This window comes from Myodes glareolus, chromosome X (assembly GCF_982192425.1).
Source record: "Myodes glareolus chromosome X, mMyoGla1.1, whole genome shotgun sequence".
NCBI classification, from domain to species: domain Eukaryota; kingdom Metazoa; phylum Chordata; class Mammalia; order Rodentia; family Cricetidae; genus Myodes; species Myodes glareolus.
Genome location: NC_142053.1, coordinates 4,700,655 through 4,717,548, shown reverse-complemented (window position 1 = coordinate 4,717,548; position 16,894 = coordinate 4,700,655). Strand labels below are relative to the sequence as shown.

General features: G+C 39.8%; 1 protein-coding gene across 11 annotated transcripts in view; it reads left to right on the top strand.

The window, feature by feature from the left end:
• The window catches only part of Mtmr1 (myotubularin related protein 1), a 67,321-nt gene that overhangs the window by 42,030 nt on the left and 8,397 nt on the right, over positions 1-16,894 (top strand). For 9 of the 11 annotated variants that reach the window (XM_085684977.2, XM_085684974.2, XM_085684975.2 and 6 more), the window contains 3 exons: positions 2,509-2,601; positions 13,291-13,404; positions 15,014-15,190. In XM_085684977.2, coding sequence (XP_085541103.1) covers positions 2,509-2,601; positions 13,291-13,404; positions 15,014-15,190 — 384 coding nt within the window. The remainder of the gene's footprint in view (positions 1-2,508; positions 2,602-13,290; positions 13,405-15,013; positions 15,191-16,894) is intronic. The other 2 variants (XM_085684976.2, XM_085684978.2) reach the window with 2 other exon arrangements.

The window sequence follows — 16,894 nt, the reverse complement described above, 5'->3', positions numbered from 1 at the left end:
CTGTCCAGAGAACAATCTGGGGATCTCTCCTTGGACCTGGGATCCCATTTATAATCAAGTCTCTTGTAAACCCTAAAATGACTCCCTTAGTTGAGATATATTCTTCCCTGATCCCATATCCATCCTTCCTCCCTCCCCCCATCTCAGTCCCCTGAGTTTTCCCCATTCCTCCCCTACTCCCTTCTCTCTAACCCTCTTCCCTTCCAACAACCCTCCCACCCACCCCCCCCATGCACCCGAGGTTACCTGAGACTCTTGTCTATTTCCAATCTCCAGGAGGATAAGTACATGATTTTCTTCAGGTTCACCTTCTTATTTAGCTTCTCTAGAATCTCGAATAATAGACTCAAAGACCTTTAATTATGGCTAGAATCCACTTATGAGTGAATACATACCATATTCCTCTTTTTGGGTCTGGCTTACCTCACTCAGTAAAGCGTTTTCTATTTCCATCCATTTGCATGCAAAATTCAAGATGTCATTGTTTTTTACCGCTGAGTAAAACTCTAGTGTATATATGTTCCATACCTTCTTTAACCATTCTTCTATTGAGGGGCACCTAGGTTGTTTCCAGGTTCTGGCTATTACAAATAGTGCAGCTATGAACATAGTTGAACAAATGCTTTTGTGGTATGATAGGGCATCTCTTGGGTTTATTCCCAAGGTAAAATAGAAACAGCCTCCCAAAAAAATCACCACCACAACAAAACAAAACAAAACACCTACCCTACCAAGTGAAAATAAGATAATATATTTTAAGAGGATTTTTGCTGTGTGGAGTCCTTTGGGACAGTGTCTTACAATGGTAGCCCTGTCTGGCCTGAAACTCACTATGTGTTGTATAATATTTTGACTGCATTCTGATGCTCCCAAGACTTTCAATAAAATTTGCTTTGAATCAGAGGGCGGAGCTAGCTACTAGCTGACCAAAGTTAACAATAGAGGTTTTAGAGGACTGAGGATAGGTAGAGAGACAGGAAGTAGTAGGACGGCCCTTCACTGGTCACTTGGCCACTGCTTCTTTAATCATTCAGGTTCTTACCCCAGTATCTGAATCCCAAGCTTTTATTGATAAAGAATGATAACATAAACACTTCAAGTATGTAGACCAGGCTGGCTTCAAACTCAGAGATCCACCTGCCTCTTCCTCCTGGGTGCTCTGATTAAAGGAGTATGTCACCATGCATGGCATCTCTGGGATTTTTTTAAAAAATAATTTTGTAATTTATTCTTTCAAATGTTTATACATGTATACAATGTGTTTTCATTTTGTCCATTCCTCCCTATCTGCCTCCAACTCTTCTTTGGACCCACCACCCTGGTTGTTAGATGCTGGCATTACTTCGTCATTTCCTTGTTTTTATATCTTTTCAGGTGATAGTTTTATTATTTTTCAAGTTCTTTATGTGGGGATTGAATAACCTGCTTCATAATCATTCCTTTCTTATCCTTTTGCTCATTTGAAGCTTCTTTTAGAATGTTCACTCTGTGGAAATCTTATTATTCATTGAACTTTCAATGCTTCTGGCAAATCTCTTTATGTGATCAGGAATCACATAATGCTTTAAGTATGAATGCATTGATAGAAAATCTCAAAGGTATGAAGTGTGATCCTGGACTTGCTTGAGGAAGGACTCTGCCCCAATTCCATTTCAAGAATGAGATCTTGGGTTCTTCAAATCATATAAAAATGGATAGCACTTATATACTCATTCTCAGACTTTACTGATATTTTTTATTATTTCTGTATATGTGTATGAGGTGTTCATGTGTATGGATATGTAGAGGCCAGAGGTTAACATCTAGATTTCTTTGTCTCTCACTTTCTGCCTTTGAGACAGGTTTCTCACTGAACCTGAACCTCACCTTTTAGCCTAGATTGGCCATCAAGACTCCAGGGTCTTCTGTCTGTGCCACCATACCCAGCTTTTACATGGTCTAAGCTCAGCTCCCCTGCTTGGGCAGCAAGCACTTTCTACACTGAGCCGTCTCCTTAGCCCTGTTCGTGACATTTCTGAACTATGTCCTACTTTGTGTACTCCTCATTAGGCCTCCTACGTTGCTATAGTAGTGGCCCTTAATCCCATCATTTGAACTAAAAGGTTTGCTAGCCAGTTCTCCATCTTTCTTAGTGTCAACTATATTAAAGTGAAATTATAAAACATTACCATATAAACATGGAGTAAACTGAAATAGTGTCTCCTAAAAGAAATGAAAATCCATTTAGTTTAATGAACTTTTATTTTTAATTATGTAGTCATTTATTTTTTAAATCATACAAAGTAGTGCTTTTTGTTGTGGCACTTTCATACTATGTATCATTATGCTCCAATGTCTAATTCATCCTTCTTACAATTTTTTGAGTGTCCATGATGAGCAGGAGATCTCGTAGGCATAATGAGACATGACTGGACAAATTAATTGACTTTTGAGAGGACCATAGTATACACACACACACACACACACACACACACACACACACAATCGCAATCTTTTGCTTCTTTCCAGAGAGTGGGCCATGGTGATGACAACCATGCAGATGCTGACCGATCACCTATATTTCTTCAGTTTATTGATTGTGTTTGGCAGATGACAAGACAGGTAAGAGATTTTGAGTATATTTCCAACCTGTTGTGGTCTTTGGTTCAAATATACCTCATAGTTGAAAATTAAATTTTCATTGCTGTTTTATTCAAAATGAGGGTGTGTGTATGTTAAAAATGGCTCCTTTTAGCCAGGTGGTGGTGGCACACACTTTACCAGCACTCGGGAAGCAGATACAGGCATATCTTTCTGAGTTCCAGGCCAGACTGGTCTACAGAGCAAGTTCCAATACAGGCTCCAAAGCTACAAAGAAACCCTGTCTCAAAAAAAAAAAAAAAAAGCCCCTTCTATTACTCAATGCAGTTTGGTTCTTATTCACTTAAAAATGTGAGTAGAAAAGTAGAGTTTTCTTCTGCTAGCAGTTTTGGTCAATCCTCCTACCCACTAACTGCATGCAAATCAAAGCCCAGCTCCACAGTCAATTCTGCTTCTACCTTTTCCCTTTTGTCAGCCTTCTGCTGAGCACTTACTCCAAGATTTCATCCCTCCTTAGAACTGCTAGTTAAAGAGTCAGTCCAGGACGTCTGAGAATCCTCACACTTTGCTCCAGGCCATAGCCCTCTCCACACCATGGTCACTGAGAGTAATATGTGTCTAAGCGCCAATAACAGACAGGAAGCTCGAGAGCCTTTTGTCCTAAGTTATTATTTTAGCTTCCTAACTCCATTGAACAGGGTTCTGGTAAATAAGGAAACACATGGGGGGAGGGTCCTCCTTCCCTGAATTAATCAGGCCCTACAGCTTCACTTTAAGTAAGACCCTGATCTCTAACATCCAGGTCTGAGTTTGGAGTACCTTCCCTGAATTAGTCAGGCCCTGCAGCTTCACTTTACGTAAGACCCACTCAGATATTCCCTGATCTCTAATATCCAAGTCTGAGTTTGAAGTATTAGCCTTGGGATAGGAGACTGTGCCAGAGACATGAACTTGGACCCAGAAAGAAGGAGAGAAAAAGCAGAGCAGTTTTCCCCAGTGTGTACCACTCAGTCTGACTTGAGTGAATGTAAGTTGGAGACAGAATCAGGGCCTGGATGCTGTCCTTCCTGTGCATCTGTGAGAAACTCTTAGCCATCGTCAGGTCCCAATGCCTTGAGGTGCATGTTTGATGCTCCTGAAAGCCTTTTCAGAGTTCATTTATCTTCTCACCATGGAAAGCTATGAATTACCATCCTTGTTTCCTCACTGTGGCCTACTATTACTGGTAAAAGTGTGTTGGGATGAGAAAATGTTAGGAACAAGTACATCACCTCTGCTGCCCTCCCCATCACAATGTGGATTGTTTCCCAGCAGCATCCCCTGGGAACTTGGTGGCAATACCAGCTCTAAACTCACTTTTGAGTGTAGACTCAAAAGCTAGAGCCAACACTCTGGGGCTCCCAAGCCCCTCAGGCTCTTCTGATGTTTGAGGGCACAGTGCTATACCAGACCAACTGGAACTTGAACCAGCACATGAATCCCCTGGAGTTCTTATTAAAATGTCAGAGTGTGTATCAGTGTCTGTATGCTGAAGTTTGCAGAGCTGCCTTTTTGATGCTATGAGTTCACAGACTGTGGCAAGGGTCTAAGATACAGACCTACCTTTAAAAATGAGAAATAAGGGTCTCCTGGGTCCTGGGAAGACCAGCTAGCCCTGTTGCACTGCTTAGGACTTCTTCCCAGAGAGGTGAGTGGGTGCTCACCTGGGCAGCCTGCCTGCCCGGGAAGAGAGCACAGCCCCCCCCCCCCCCGCCAGCTTCTGCAGCAGGGTCTTCGGTGTTCCAAGGGACCCCTCTCCTCCCCCCCCACTGCTGCGGGCCCTTTGCCTCCCGGGTCCTGGGAAGACCAGCTAGCCCTGTTGCACTGCTGAGGCGCTCTTCCCAGAGAGCTGAGTGGGTGCTAGCCTGGGCAGCCTGCCTGCCTGTCCGGGAAGGGAGCACAGCCCTTCCCCCCTCAGCTTCTGCTGCAGGGTCTTCGGTGTTCCAAGGGACCCCTCCCCTCCCCCCACTGCTGTGGGCCCTTTGTCTCCTGGGTCCGGGGAAGACCAGCTAGCCCTGTTGCCCTGCTGAGGAGTTCTTCCCAGAGAGGGCTGAGGAGCTCTATCCAGAGAGTGCTAAGGAGTTCTATCCAGAAAGTGCTGAGGAGTTTCATCCAGAGTGGAGGAGATGGGCAGGCGCCAATGCAAGAATTTCTCCAACAACCTGAAAGGCAACATGACATCGCCAGAATCCAGGGAGCTCGAAACTAGAAGAATTGAACACCCTACTCCAGAAGAAATAGAAGAAATCGACTCTAAGCGCTTCTTTATGAAAATAATAGAGGAACTTAAACAGGAGGTGAAAATCTGCCGTAAAGAAATGGAAGATAAGTACAACAAAAAAATTGAGAAAATGAGTAAAGAATTGGAAGAGAAATATACCAAAAAGTTTGAAGAAATGAGTAAATCCGTAAATGAAATTCTGGGAAACCAAGAAAAAACAATCAAACAGGTAATAGAAACAGTTCAAGATTTGAAAACTGAAATGGAGTCAATGAAGAAATCACAAACCGAAGGCCGGCTGGCTATGGAAAATCTGGGTAAACGAACAGAGACTTCAGAAACAAGCTTAACCAATAGAATACAAGAGATAGAAGAAAGAATCTCAGACTCTGAGGACACCATAGAGAAATTAAACACTCTGACCAAAGAAAACAGCAAATCCAACAAATTCTCATCACAAAACATTCAGGAACTGTGGGACACAATAAAAAAACCAAATCTAAGAATAATAGGAGTAGAAGAAGGAGAAGAATTGCATTTCAAAGGTCCAGAAAATATACTCAACAAAATTATAGAAGAAAACTTTCCCATCCTAAAGAACGATATTCCTATGAAGGTTCAAGAAGCATACAGAACACCGAATAGACTGGATCAGAAAAAAACATCCCCTCGTCATATAATAATCAAAACACAAAGCATTCAGACTAAAGAAAGGATATTGAGAGCTGCAAAGGAAAAAGGTCAAGTAACTTATAAAGGTAAACCTATCAGACTTACACCAGACTTCTCGATGGAAACCATGAAAGCCAGAAGGTCCTGGATAGAGGTACTGCAGAAACCAAGAGACAATGGATGCAAGCCCAGACTACTTTACCCAGCCAAGCTATTGTTCACTATCAACGGAGAAAACAAAATATTCCAAGATAAAAACAAATTTAAACAATACGTAGCTACTAATCCAGCCTTACAGAGAATACTAGAAGGAAAATCACAACCCAAGGAATCCAACATTCCCAACACTGCCTACATTAACTCAGACATCTAGCGACCCGTCACAAGCACAACTCAAAGAAGGAAAACACATACACTCTACTACCCAAAAAAATGACCGGAGTCATCGATCACTGGTCATTAATATCACTTAATATCAATGGTCTCAACTCACCTATAAAGAGGCACAGACTTAGAGATTGGATACGAAAACAGGATCCAACATTCTGCTGTCTACAAGAAACACACCTCAACCACAAAGACAGACACCTACTCAGAGTAAAGGGTTGGGAAAAGGTTTTCCAAGCAAATGGACCTAAGAAACAAGCGGGTGTGGCCATTCTAATATTTAACAAAATCGACTTCAAACTAAAATCAATCAGAAGAGATGGAGATGGACATTTCATACTCATAACAGGAACAATTCATCAGGAAGAAGTCTCAATCTTGAATATCTATGCCCCTAATATAAAGGCACCCACATATGTAAAAGAAACTCTTCTGGAACTCAAGGCAGTCATCAAACCACACACACTAATAGTAGGAGACTTCAACACTCCTCTCTCACCAATGGACAGGTCAATAAGACAGAAACCTAACAGAGAAATAAGAGATTTATTGGAGGTACTGAATCAAATGGACTTAACAGACATCTATAGAACACTCCACCCAAATAGGAAAGAGTATACCTTCTTCTCTGCAGCTCATGGAACCTTCTCGAAAATTGACCACATACTTGGTAACAAAGCAAACTTCCAAAGATACAAAAAAATATTAGTAACCACCTGTGTCTTGTCAGATCACCATGGATTAAAATTAGAATTCAACAACAATGGTACCCCCAGGAAGCCAACAAACTCATGGAAGTTGAACAGTCAACTACTAAATCACCCCTGGGTCAAGGAAGAAATAAAGAAAGAAATTAAAGTCTTCCTTGAATATAATGAAAACAAAGACACAACGTATTCAAACCTATGGGACACAATGAAAGCAGTGCTAAGAGGAAAGTTCATAGCACTAAGTGCCCACCTAAAGAAAACGGAGAAAGCACACATTGGAGACTTAACAACACACTTGAAAGCTCTAGAAAAAAAGAAGCTGATTTACCCAGGAGGAGTAGAAGACTAGAAATAATCAAACTGAGGGCTGAAATCAACAAAATAGAAACACAGAAAACAATTCAAAGAATCAATGAAGCAAAAAGCTGGTTCTTGGAGAAAATTAACAAGATTGACAAACCCCTATCCAAACTAATCAAACGGCAGAGAGAGAACTTGCAAATTAATAGGATCAGAAATGAAAAGGGGGACATAACCACAGACACAGAGGAAATTCAGAGAATCATTAGATCTTACTACGAAAGTTTATATGCCACAAAGTTGGAAAATGTAAAAGAAATGGACATTTTTTTAGATAAGTACCATATACCAAAGTTGAACCAAGACCAGGTGAACAATCTAAATAGACCTGTTAGTCGTGAAGAACTAGAAGCTGTTATCAAAAATCTCCCTACCAAAAAAAGCCCAGGACCAGATGGTTTCAATGCAGAATTCTACCAGAACTTCCAGGAAGAGCTAATACCTATACTCCTTAATGTATTCCACAATATAGAAAAAGAACAGTCACTGCCAAACTCCTTTTATGAAGCTACAGTCACCCTAATACCAAAACCACACAAAGACACAACCAAGAAAGAGAATTACAGGCCAATCTCACTCATGAACATCGATGCGAAAATTCTCAATAAAATACTGGCAAACCAAATCCAAGAACACATTAGAAAAATTATCCATTATGATCAAGTAGGCTTCATCCCAGAGATGCAGGGCTGGTTCAACATACGCAAATCTATCAATGTAATCCATCATATAAATAAACTGAAAGAAAAAAACCATATGATCATTTCATTGAATGCTGAAAAAGCATTTGACAAAATTCAACACCCATTTATGATAAAGGTGTTGGAGAGACTGGGGATACAAGGATCATACCTAAATATAATAAAAGCAATACACAGCAAACCGACAGCTAACATCAAATTGAATGGAGAGAAACTCAAAGCCTTTCCACTAAAATCAGGAACACGACAAGGCTGTCCACTCTCTCCATACCTCTTCAATATAGTGCTTGAAGTTCTAGCAATAGCAATAAGACAACATAAGGGGATCAAGGGGATTCGAATTGGAAAGGATGAAGTTAAACTTTCATTATTTGCTGACGATATGATAGTGTACATAAGCGACCCCAAAAACTCTACCAAAGAACTCCTACAGCTGATAAACACCTTTAGTAACGTGGCAGGATACAAGATCAACTCCAAAAAATCAGTGGCACTCCTATACACAAAGAATAAAGAAATGGAGAGGGAAATCAGAGAAACATCACCTTTCACGATAGCCACAAACAGCATAAAATATCTTGGGGTTACTCTAACCAAGGATGTAAAAGACCTATTTGACAAGAACTTTAAGCCTTTGAAAAGAGAAATTGAGGAGGATACCAGAAAATGGAAAGACCTCCCCTGCTCTTGGATTGGGAGAATCAACATAGTAAAAATGGCAATTCTACCAAAAGCAATCTACAGATTCAATGCAATCCCCATCAAAATCCCATCAAACTTCTTCACAGACCTTGAGAGAACAATAATCAAGTTTATATGGAAAAACAAAAAACCCAGGATAGCCAAAACAATCTTATACAATAAAGGAACTTCTGGAGGCATTACTATCCCTGACTTCAAACTCTATTACAGAGCTACAGTATTGAAAACAGCTTGGTATTGGCATAAGAACAGAGAAGTCGACCTATGGAATCGAATAGAAGACCCAGATACTAACCCTCAAACCTATGAACACCTAATTTTTGACAAGGGAGCTAAAGGTATACAATGGAAGAAGGAAAGCGTCTTTAACAAATGGTGCTGGCATAACTGGATGTCAACCTGTAGAATAATGAAAATAGATCCATATCTATCACCATGCACAAAACTCAAGTCCAAATGGATTAAAGACATCAACATCAATCTGTCCACTTTGAACCTGATAGAAGAGAAAGTGGGAAGTAGTCTACAAGATATAGGCACAGGAGTCCACTTCCTAAGTAGGACCCCAGTAGCACAGACAATAAGAGAAACAATGAATAAATGGGACCTGCTGAAACTGAGAAGCTTCTGTAAAGCAAAGGACACTGTCAGTAAGACAAAAAGGCTGCCTTCTGACTGGGAGAAGATCTTCACCAACCCCTCATCAGACAAAGGTCTGATCTCCAGAATATACAAAGAACTCAAGAAACCAGACACTAAAACTCTAATTAACCCAATTAAAAAATGGGGTACTGATCTGAACAGAGAATTCACAACAGATGAACTATGCTCAACCTCCTTAGCAATCAGGGAAATGCAAATCAAAACCACTTTGAGATACCATCTCACACCTGTCAGAATTGCTAAAGTTAAAAACACCAATGATAGCCTATGCTGGAGAGGATGTGGAATGAGGGGAACACTCATCCATTGTTGGTGGGAATGCAAACTTGTGCAGCCACTGTGGAAATCAGTATGGCGGTTTCTCAGGAAACTGGGAGTCAACCTCCCTCAGGACCCAGCAATTCCTCTCTTGGGAATATACCCTAGAGATTCCCGAACATACTACAAAAGCGTTTGTTCAACTATGTTCATAGCAGCACTATTTGTAATAGCCAGAACCTGGAAACAGCCTAGGTGCCCCTCAATAGAAGAATGGTTAAAAAAGGTGTGGAACATATACACATTAGAGTTTTACTCAGCGGTAAAAAATAATGACATCTTGAATTTTGCATGCAAATAGATGGAAATAGAAAACGCTTTACTGAGTGAGGTAAGCCAGACCCAAAAAGAGGAACACGGTATGTATTCACTCATAAGTGGATTTTAACCGTAATTAAAGGTCTTTGAGCCTATTATTCGAGATCCTAGAGAAGCTAAATAAGAAGACGAACCTGATGAAGATTATTTAGCTATCCGCCAGGAGGTAGGAAATAGTCAAGAGTCCCAGGTAACCTTGGGTGCATGGGGGGGGAGTGGGAGGGTTGTTGGAAGGGGAGAGGGTTAGAGAGAAGGGAGTAGGGGAGGAAGGGAGAAAGCTCGGTTGACCGGGATGGGGGGAAGGGAGGAAGGATGAATATGGGATCAGGGAAGAATATATTTCAACTAAGGGAGTCATTTTAGAGTTTACAGGAAACTTGATTATATATGGGATCCCAGGTCCAAGGAGAGATCCCCAGATTGTTCTCTGGACAGAGGAGAGGGTGCCTGAACCGGCCTTGGCCCATAACCATACTGATGAAGATTTTGCTTACCACCATAGATCCTTCATCTGGCGTTGTATGGCGATACAGACGGAGACCCACATTGGAGCACCGGACTGAGCCCCCCAAGATCCAAATGAGGAGCAGAAGGAGGAAGAAAATGACGAAGGACTGCGAAGGATGCTATCACCCACTGATACAAGGGGTCGGATCTAATGAGAGTTTACCAAGGGCAGTTGGACTGCGACTGAACGAGGACGTGATCCAACCAGATTCTCTGAATATGGCCGGATTCTCTGAATGTGACTGGCCTGGAGTCTTTCTGAGAAGCCATTGACAATGACACTGGGACTAGTTTCCTCTGCATATACTGGATTTTTGGGATCCAGTCTGTTTGGATACTCACCTTCCTGGACCTGGAGGGAGGGGGGAGGAACTTGAACTTCCCACAGGGCAGGAAACCCTGACTGCCCTTAGGGACAAAGAGGGAGGAGGAGAGGGAGAGGGGGAGTGGGAGGGCGTTGGGAAGAGGGGCGTAAATGGAAACTTTTTTATAATTTAATAAAATTACTTTCAAAAAAATAAATAAATCAAAAAAAATGAGAAATAAGGGGAGAGGATTTGGAATAGATTTTACAGGCCATCACTTGGAGCAGGCTCTCTTACCTTTAGACTTAGTGTCCACAAGCTGACAGGGTTCTTGTGTTAATTGAGTTCCATGTCAATAGTAGGTCTGAGGGGATCATGCCCAAGTGAAAGGTAACAGAAAAGACAGACTGAGAAGGACTAGAGTCTGGCTGGAAGTCCTTCTGTTTGTGGTACTAATGACAAAACTTGATGGTTGTTACATTCAAGAAAAGAAAGCATGAAACACATTTTAGAAAAAAATACCTTAAAAGTTAAATGCAAAAAAAATGTGATAATGTTGATCTGAACTAGCTCATTTTCCCCAAATACTTCTGAACATGCACATTGGTATGCACATTTGTGTCTGTCCTTCCAAATTGATCCATTCCTCATACTGATTAGTGCTTATTTTTACCTCTAATCTGTTCTTTTGTGCTGCTTTATTGGTTTTTAAGAAAGTATATAGGGGGTTTGAATGCAATAGGGGCCTCCCAAAACTCTTGATTCTGCTCATTAAATGCGTGTATAATTTTTCTTAAAGTAACATTAGTACCTGAGGAGAAGAGATAAGTGGTAAGTCTTCAGCTAAATGTCAATAAATAATTTTTACATATAACAAGCTAGTAAAATATGTAGCCATGTAATATGATTTGCTTATTTTTCATTTTCCTACTGCAAATTGAGTTCAATCAGGATAAAGTCAGAAAAAAATTCTCAGAATACAATGAGCTGTTTTGTGTGTAGACTATTACAAAAGGAACTAGAGAAATGATTGAGAGATTCTATAGCATCTCAGAAACTTTCTATAGCATCTGTAGTTTAAAGGAACATTTGCCCTTTGGAATAATAGCCCTTGATTCTTTTGTTCCTCAGAAAGTACAGAATTTCAGTGTACATTATGATGGATTTTTTGAGACTACATTGGAGGTAAATTTTTAATATAGTCTCTGGATGATGACAAGAAAACAAACTACAGCTTGTAGAAATCTAATCTGTTTGCAATTCCCTGGCACTACCACTGTCCCTACTGCACTGTATCCTGAATTATTTACTGCAACACTGCTCTTTGAGCAAGTGCCATCTTGACCCAGCCACCCAGTAGGTGTATATGGGTTTCTGCTTTTCATGAGTGCTGTCAGGCTTAAATTTAGCCTTGTCTACCTTGTCTTCCCTCACCTGGCACCCAGTTGGTCATACTAAAGCTTGTAGTTACTGCCACTAGAACACACCACCCAAGCTTCCAAATCCAGAATATAGACTTCTAGAATAGGTATAAATATTCAGTGTCCCAGTTGGCTCAGGCTACATACTACTAACCTAACAACAGTTAGGAAACCTGTGTGTCAGTGATCCTGGTTGTCATTCAGGAGATGTCAAGATTAGACATACTAGTATGCATCACTCTGAGTGTATAATAGAAATTATTTGTTTTTGAAGTGCTAGGGATTGAGTCTGGAGTCTTGCACATTTTAGACTGAAATATCTGCACTCTGCCCAAGAATAGGTCTTTAGTATAAACTGTTAATATGACTTCTGTTTATTTGCTTTTTTGTTGCAGCTTCCTTTGTTTCATTCAACAGAATATATTTCAGTGCTTTAAATTAGAACTCTTGCACATGGTAGGCACTCAGCACAAGCCTGCTGCTGAGATCGTTATTATTTCCAGATGTCTCATGGCTGTTAAATGGCTGGCACCTGTTGGCAGTGCTAACAATTCCCACTGAAATTCTTAATAACCACATTATGCGTTGCTTAAAACAGTTGAGGTGAAACCATGTGGTTTTTCTTCTTTAATCTGGTAATATGATTAATTGTAGTAATTGATGTTTTTGGTAACAGTGATTTTTTTTTTGTTAAACCAGCCTTGCATTCCTAGGATAAACCAGATGTCATCATGTAATATTGCCCTTTTTAATATACTCCTAGATTCAGTTTGTTTACACATTGGTGATAATTTAGAAGTATGAGTTCTTGGGGTTGTATTTGTGGGAGAGTTCTTAAGTATGTATAGTCTCTAATACATACAGACCTAATTACATATTCAATTCCTCTTGAATAACTTTTGATAAGCATTGAACCTGGAGAGCTCCTCCCCACTCTGTGACCTGCAGTGTGCCTCCAGATGGAAAGCAGATCCAATAATAGTGCTTTCCTCACTGACTTGTCTTCTCTCAAGGGCCACAGTTCCATGTTGCCTACTGCCAGTATCTAAAGACATTTGTTTCATGTGTTTAATCGAGCTTTCTTGTTCTTTCTGACAGAAGGGTAACTCTGGGCTTTGTTCTACCCTGTAAGAAACTGGAAGCTACCTGGTTTTTTTGGGGGGTATTGATGAACATAACAAATTGTGTTGGTTATAGTTGTTTCTTAACCAGATATATCGGCTTGACCTTGAAATTCTCAATTAGCTAAATTTTGCATGTACTGTCGCTTTTTAATCTGACCATATTGCATATTGTAGTCCATTTCTTTCTCTCATAAATAAGTAATATGACTTGTTTTAGAAATTAGACTTTAAGACTAAACTTTATTTTTTCTCTTTATTTAAGTTTCCTTCAGCATTTGAATTTAATGAATTATTCTTGATTACAATTTTGGATCACCTCTATAGCTGTCTTTTTGGAACCTTCTTGTGCAACTGTGAACAACAGCGCATCAAAGAGGTAAGTGTATTTGCTTTCCCTATTGTTCAGGTACCTTTCCTAGTAAGGTCTACCAAAAGGGGGCCTGAATGGAATAAGGATTTTTGCCCCTGGTTCTACTGCCACTTGTAAATGGTACAGAGTAGTAAGAGAGATGCCCGAAAAGCCTTTCCAGGGTTTTAGCAGTCTGAGCATAGGTGTCTAATACTTCTAGAAACAGAAACCCAACAAGCCTACAGCTCTCTAAAGTGTAGGACAAAATCCATACTTTCATAGTTCAGTTTGATGGAACCCTGTTAACTTTTTTAAAAAAGATTTTAATTTGTTTTAATCTATATATAGTACACTAGGGAGCCAAAAGAGAGCTGGAGTTCTTGGCAGCATGAACCACCATGTGGGTGCATGGAACCAAACCCAGGTCCTCTCTAAGAGTGGCGAGTGTCTTTAACAGCCAAGCTATCTCTCTAGCCCTTCTGCTAACTTCTTAATTTTAAAAAGGGGGCATTAAATAATAAATATAATGGCATGTAAAACGAATGCCAATAAAGATGTGTAAAGCAAAACAAAGGAAACCCATAACAGCAGAATGAAATCTATGAACTGTGTCTTTACCAATTCTTGTAAAATAGGAAGTACAAGATTTATTCTTCATGTTAAAAGAAGTTCAACGTAGATTACATAATACAAAATTTACTCATCTGTACAGTTCAGTACAAGCTGATATTTAATTTCATAAATATTTTAGCAACCCTCTTGGAAAATCCCATATCTATTAGCAGTTATCCTCATATCCCCAACATCTAGAAACCACTATTCTGTCTCTTCTGGACATTTCCTATAAATGGACTCATACAGTAGGCGCATATTTGTGAGTGACCTACTTAACCTAGTGGAACAATTTCAAGGTTCATCTATATGCCAGCATATTCCTTTTTATGGTTAAGCAATATTCCTTTATGTGAATAGGGCACATTTTGTGTGTCCGTTCATCAGTTAATAGATATTTCATTTTTTTCTTTTTGTGACTCTTTTAAATAATGTTGCTATAAGTGTTCATGTCCAAATCCCATTGTTTATGGTTATCTGTGCCACTATAACCACATATTTGGGTATTAGGGTGTTTTATTCAGATGACCAAATCTAACTCTTACACTATTTCTAAAGTATATACTGTAAAATTGAGAGGGAGGTATAATGTGATGGAAATATAAACTTTTCCAGCCTGTCACAATGGTGTTTTTCTGAAGATAGTCATGACATTGCAGGGGATCCTAAATACAAATTTAACCCACATTTCTGATTATGAAGAGCCACACAAACAAACATCAATCCAGAATAAAATATGTATTTGTTATTAATGAGCCTGCTTATCCTGTAGATGCTAGAAAGTTCTTATTCTACATTACAGATACAATTGCGAGATACTGCCTAACTTGAACACTATGTTTTCCTGGAACAGCACACATGTAGCATGAGGCTATGTATAGCCAGAGGGGGTGGGTCTTAGTAAATGTGCATAGATTTTTCAGTGTTTAAATTCATTCATTATCCAAATTCTTCCCTTTCTGAAATACTAATCCTTGAGGCTGCGGAGAACTTATTTCAATGTAGTGCTTTTTTTCTTTTTCAGGATATATATACAAAGACTATATCTTTATGGTCTTATATTAATAGCCAGTTAGATGAATTTTCAAATCCCTTCTTTGTGAATTATGAGAACCATGTGTTATATCCTGTTGCTAGTATGAGTCACTTGGAATTGTGGGTAAATTATTATGTACGATGGAATCCACGGATGAGACCACAGGTAATTTTGTATTCTTCTTTTTAAAAGAGTAGGCCTTTCTTTTCAAATGAAGTTGGTATTATAAAAATGTGTGTATAGTAGATACTGACATATTGAAGGGCTATTGTTCTTTAAGTCAAGGCTCCATCTTTTGTGTTCCCATTTCAGAAGGTTCCACCCACATATCAACCCTGATACCACTTGCTGAGTTAGAGTTCCAACTCTTACATGTCTGTCTTCTGACAAAAGTATGAAAAGATGAACATATCATCTCTTGCTTGTAACATGAGGGCCAGCTTGTTGGATTTTCTGTCCTGCCTGGTCCCCACAGCCAGCAAGTCCCAAAGAAAATCACACAGAGTCTACATTAGGTTATAAACTGATTGGCCCATTAGCTCAGTCTTCTTATTAGCTCTTGTAGCTTATATTAACCCATTGTTCTTATCTATGCTAGCCACATGGCTCAGTACCTTTCACAGCGAGTCATCTCACATCCTGCTTCCTCCTTCCTAACATTCTCCTGTTCTCATCGCCCCACCTCTACTTCCTGTCTGGTTGACCCACCTATACTTCCTGCCTCTACTTCCTGTCTGGTTGACAAGCCTATACTTCCTGCCTGGCCAATCAGCGTTTATTCAAAACATGATTGACAGAATACAGACAATTCTCTCGTACCAGTTCCCCCTCTTTTTTTTTTAAACAAAGGAAAATATGCATAGTCCATTTTTTGGGAATGTGGGTGTAGTATTTCAGGCTACTTCCTGCTGGTTGGGGGCACTGATAATCTTATGGGAACCTAAAGAAAATTTAGAATTATGATCAAGTCCTGACTGGAGTATCCTTTGAGTCTTGATCATCTCAGGCAGCAGTCTTGAATCTGATCTGGATGTAGAACTCAGACAACAGGGCCATCTGTTGCTACTGGAGATTTCTCAGGTGGTCTTCCTTGATCAAACCTGATTTTTCTTAATTCAGAATGAATCCACAGTCTTTCATTTCCTGTGGAAACAAAAGCAAAATCTCTTCTCCAAAGTAACATACCTTTTGACTTCAATTTTGAAGTCAAGGTATTTTCAAAATATCTATCTTGGATTAGTTCAGCACCATTTATAACCAAATGTCTTTTAACAGCTGATGCTCCTTCCTCAGCATTCAAACAATTCAAAGAGAACATAATAGCATACAGTATCAAGATTCTCTGTGTATTTTCCATCTTTGTGTGGCTTTATTTTAACCTCTTTCTTTTATTTTTACTTTTACTTTTTGAGATAGGTTCTCTGTATATCTTTGTCCTTGAACAACTCTGTAGACCAGGCTGTCCTTGAACTCACAGAGATCCACTTGCCTCTGCCTCCCCAGTGCTGGGATTAAAGGTGTCTGCCACTACACCTTGAATTCACAGAGGTCTGTCTGCCTCTGCCTCCCAAGCTTTGGGATTAAAGGCATGTGCTACCACACCTTGAACACACAGAGATATGTCTGTCTCTGCCTTTCAGGCATTGGGATTAAAGGTGTGTACCACCACACCCAACTACCCTCTTTCTTTATTTTAAGGACTTTAACCTTTAGCCTGCATATATTTTTAACACACTGTAAACCATTTAGAGGTTTTCTTCGTCTTTGAATCTCTCTTTACTGTATATCTCTTTTTCTGACCACATGAGTCTTTATGGAGAGGATTAAAGTCGTGGCTTTGATGGCTGGATCTAGCCCATTTCTTAGCTT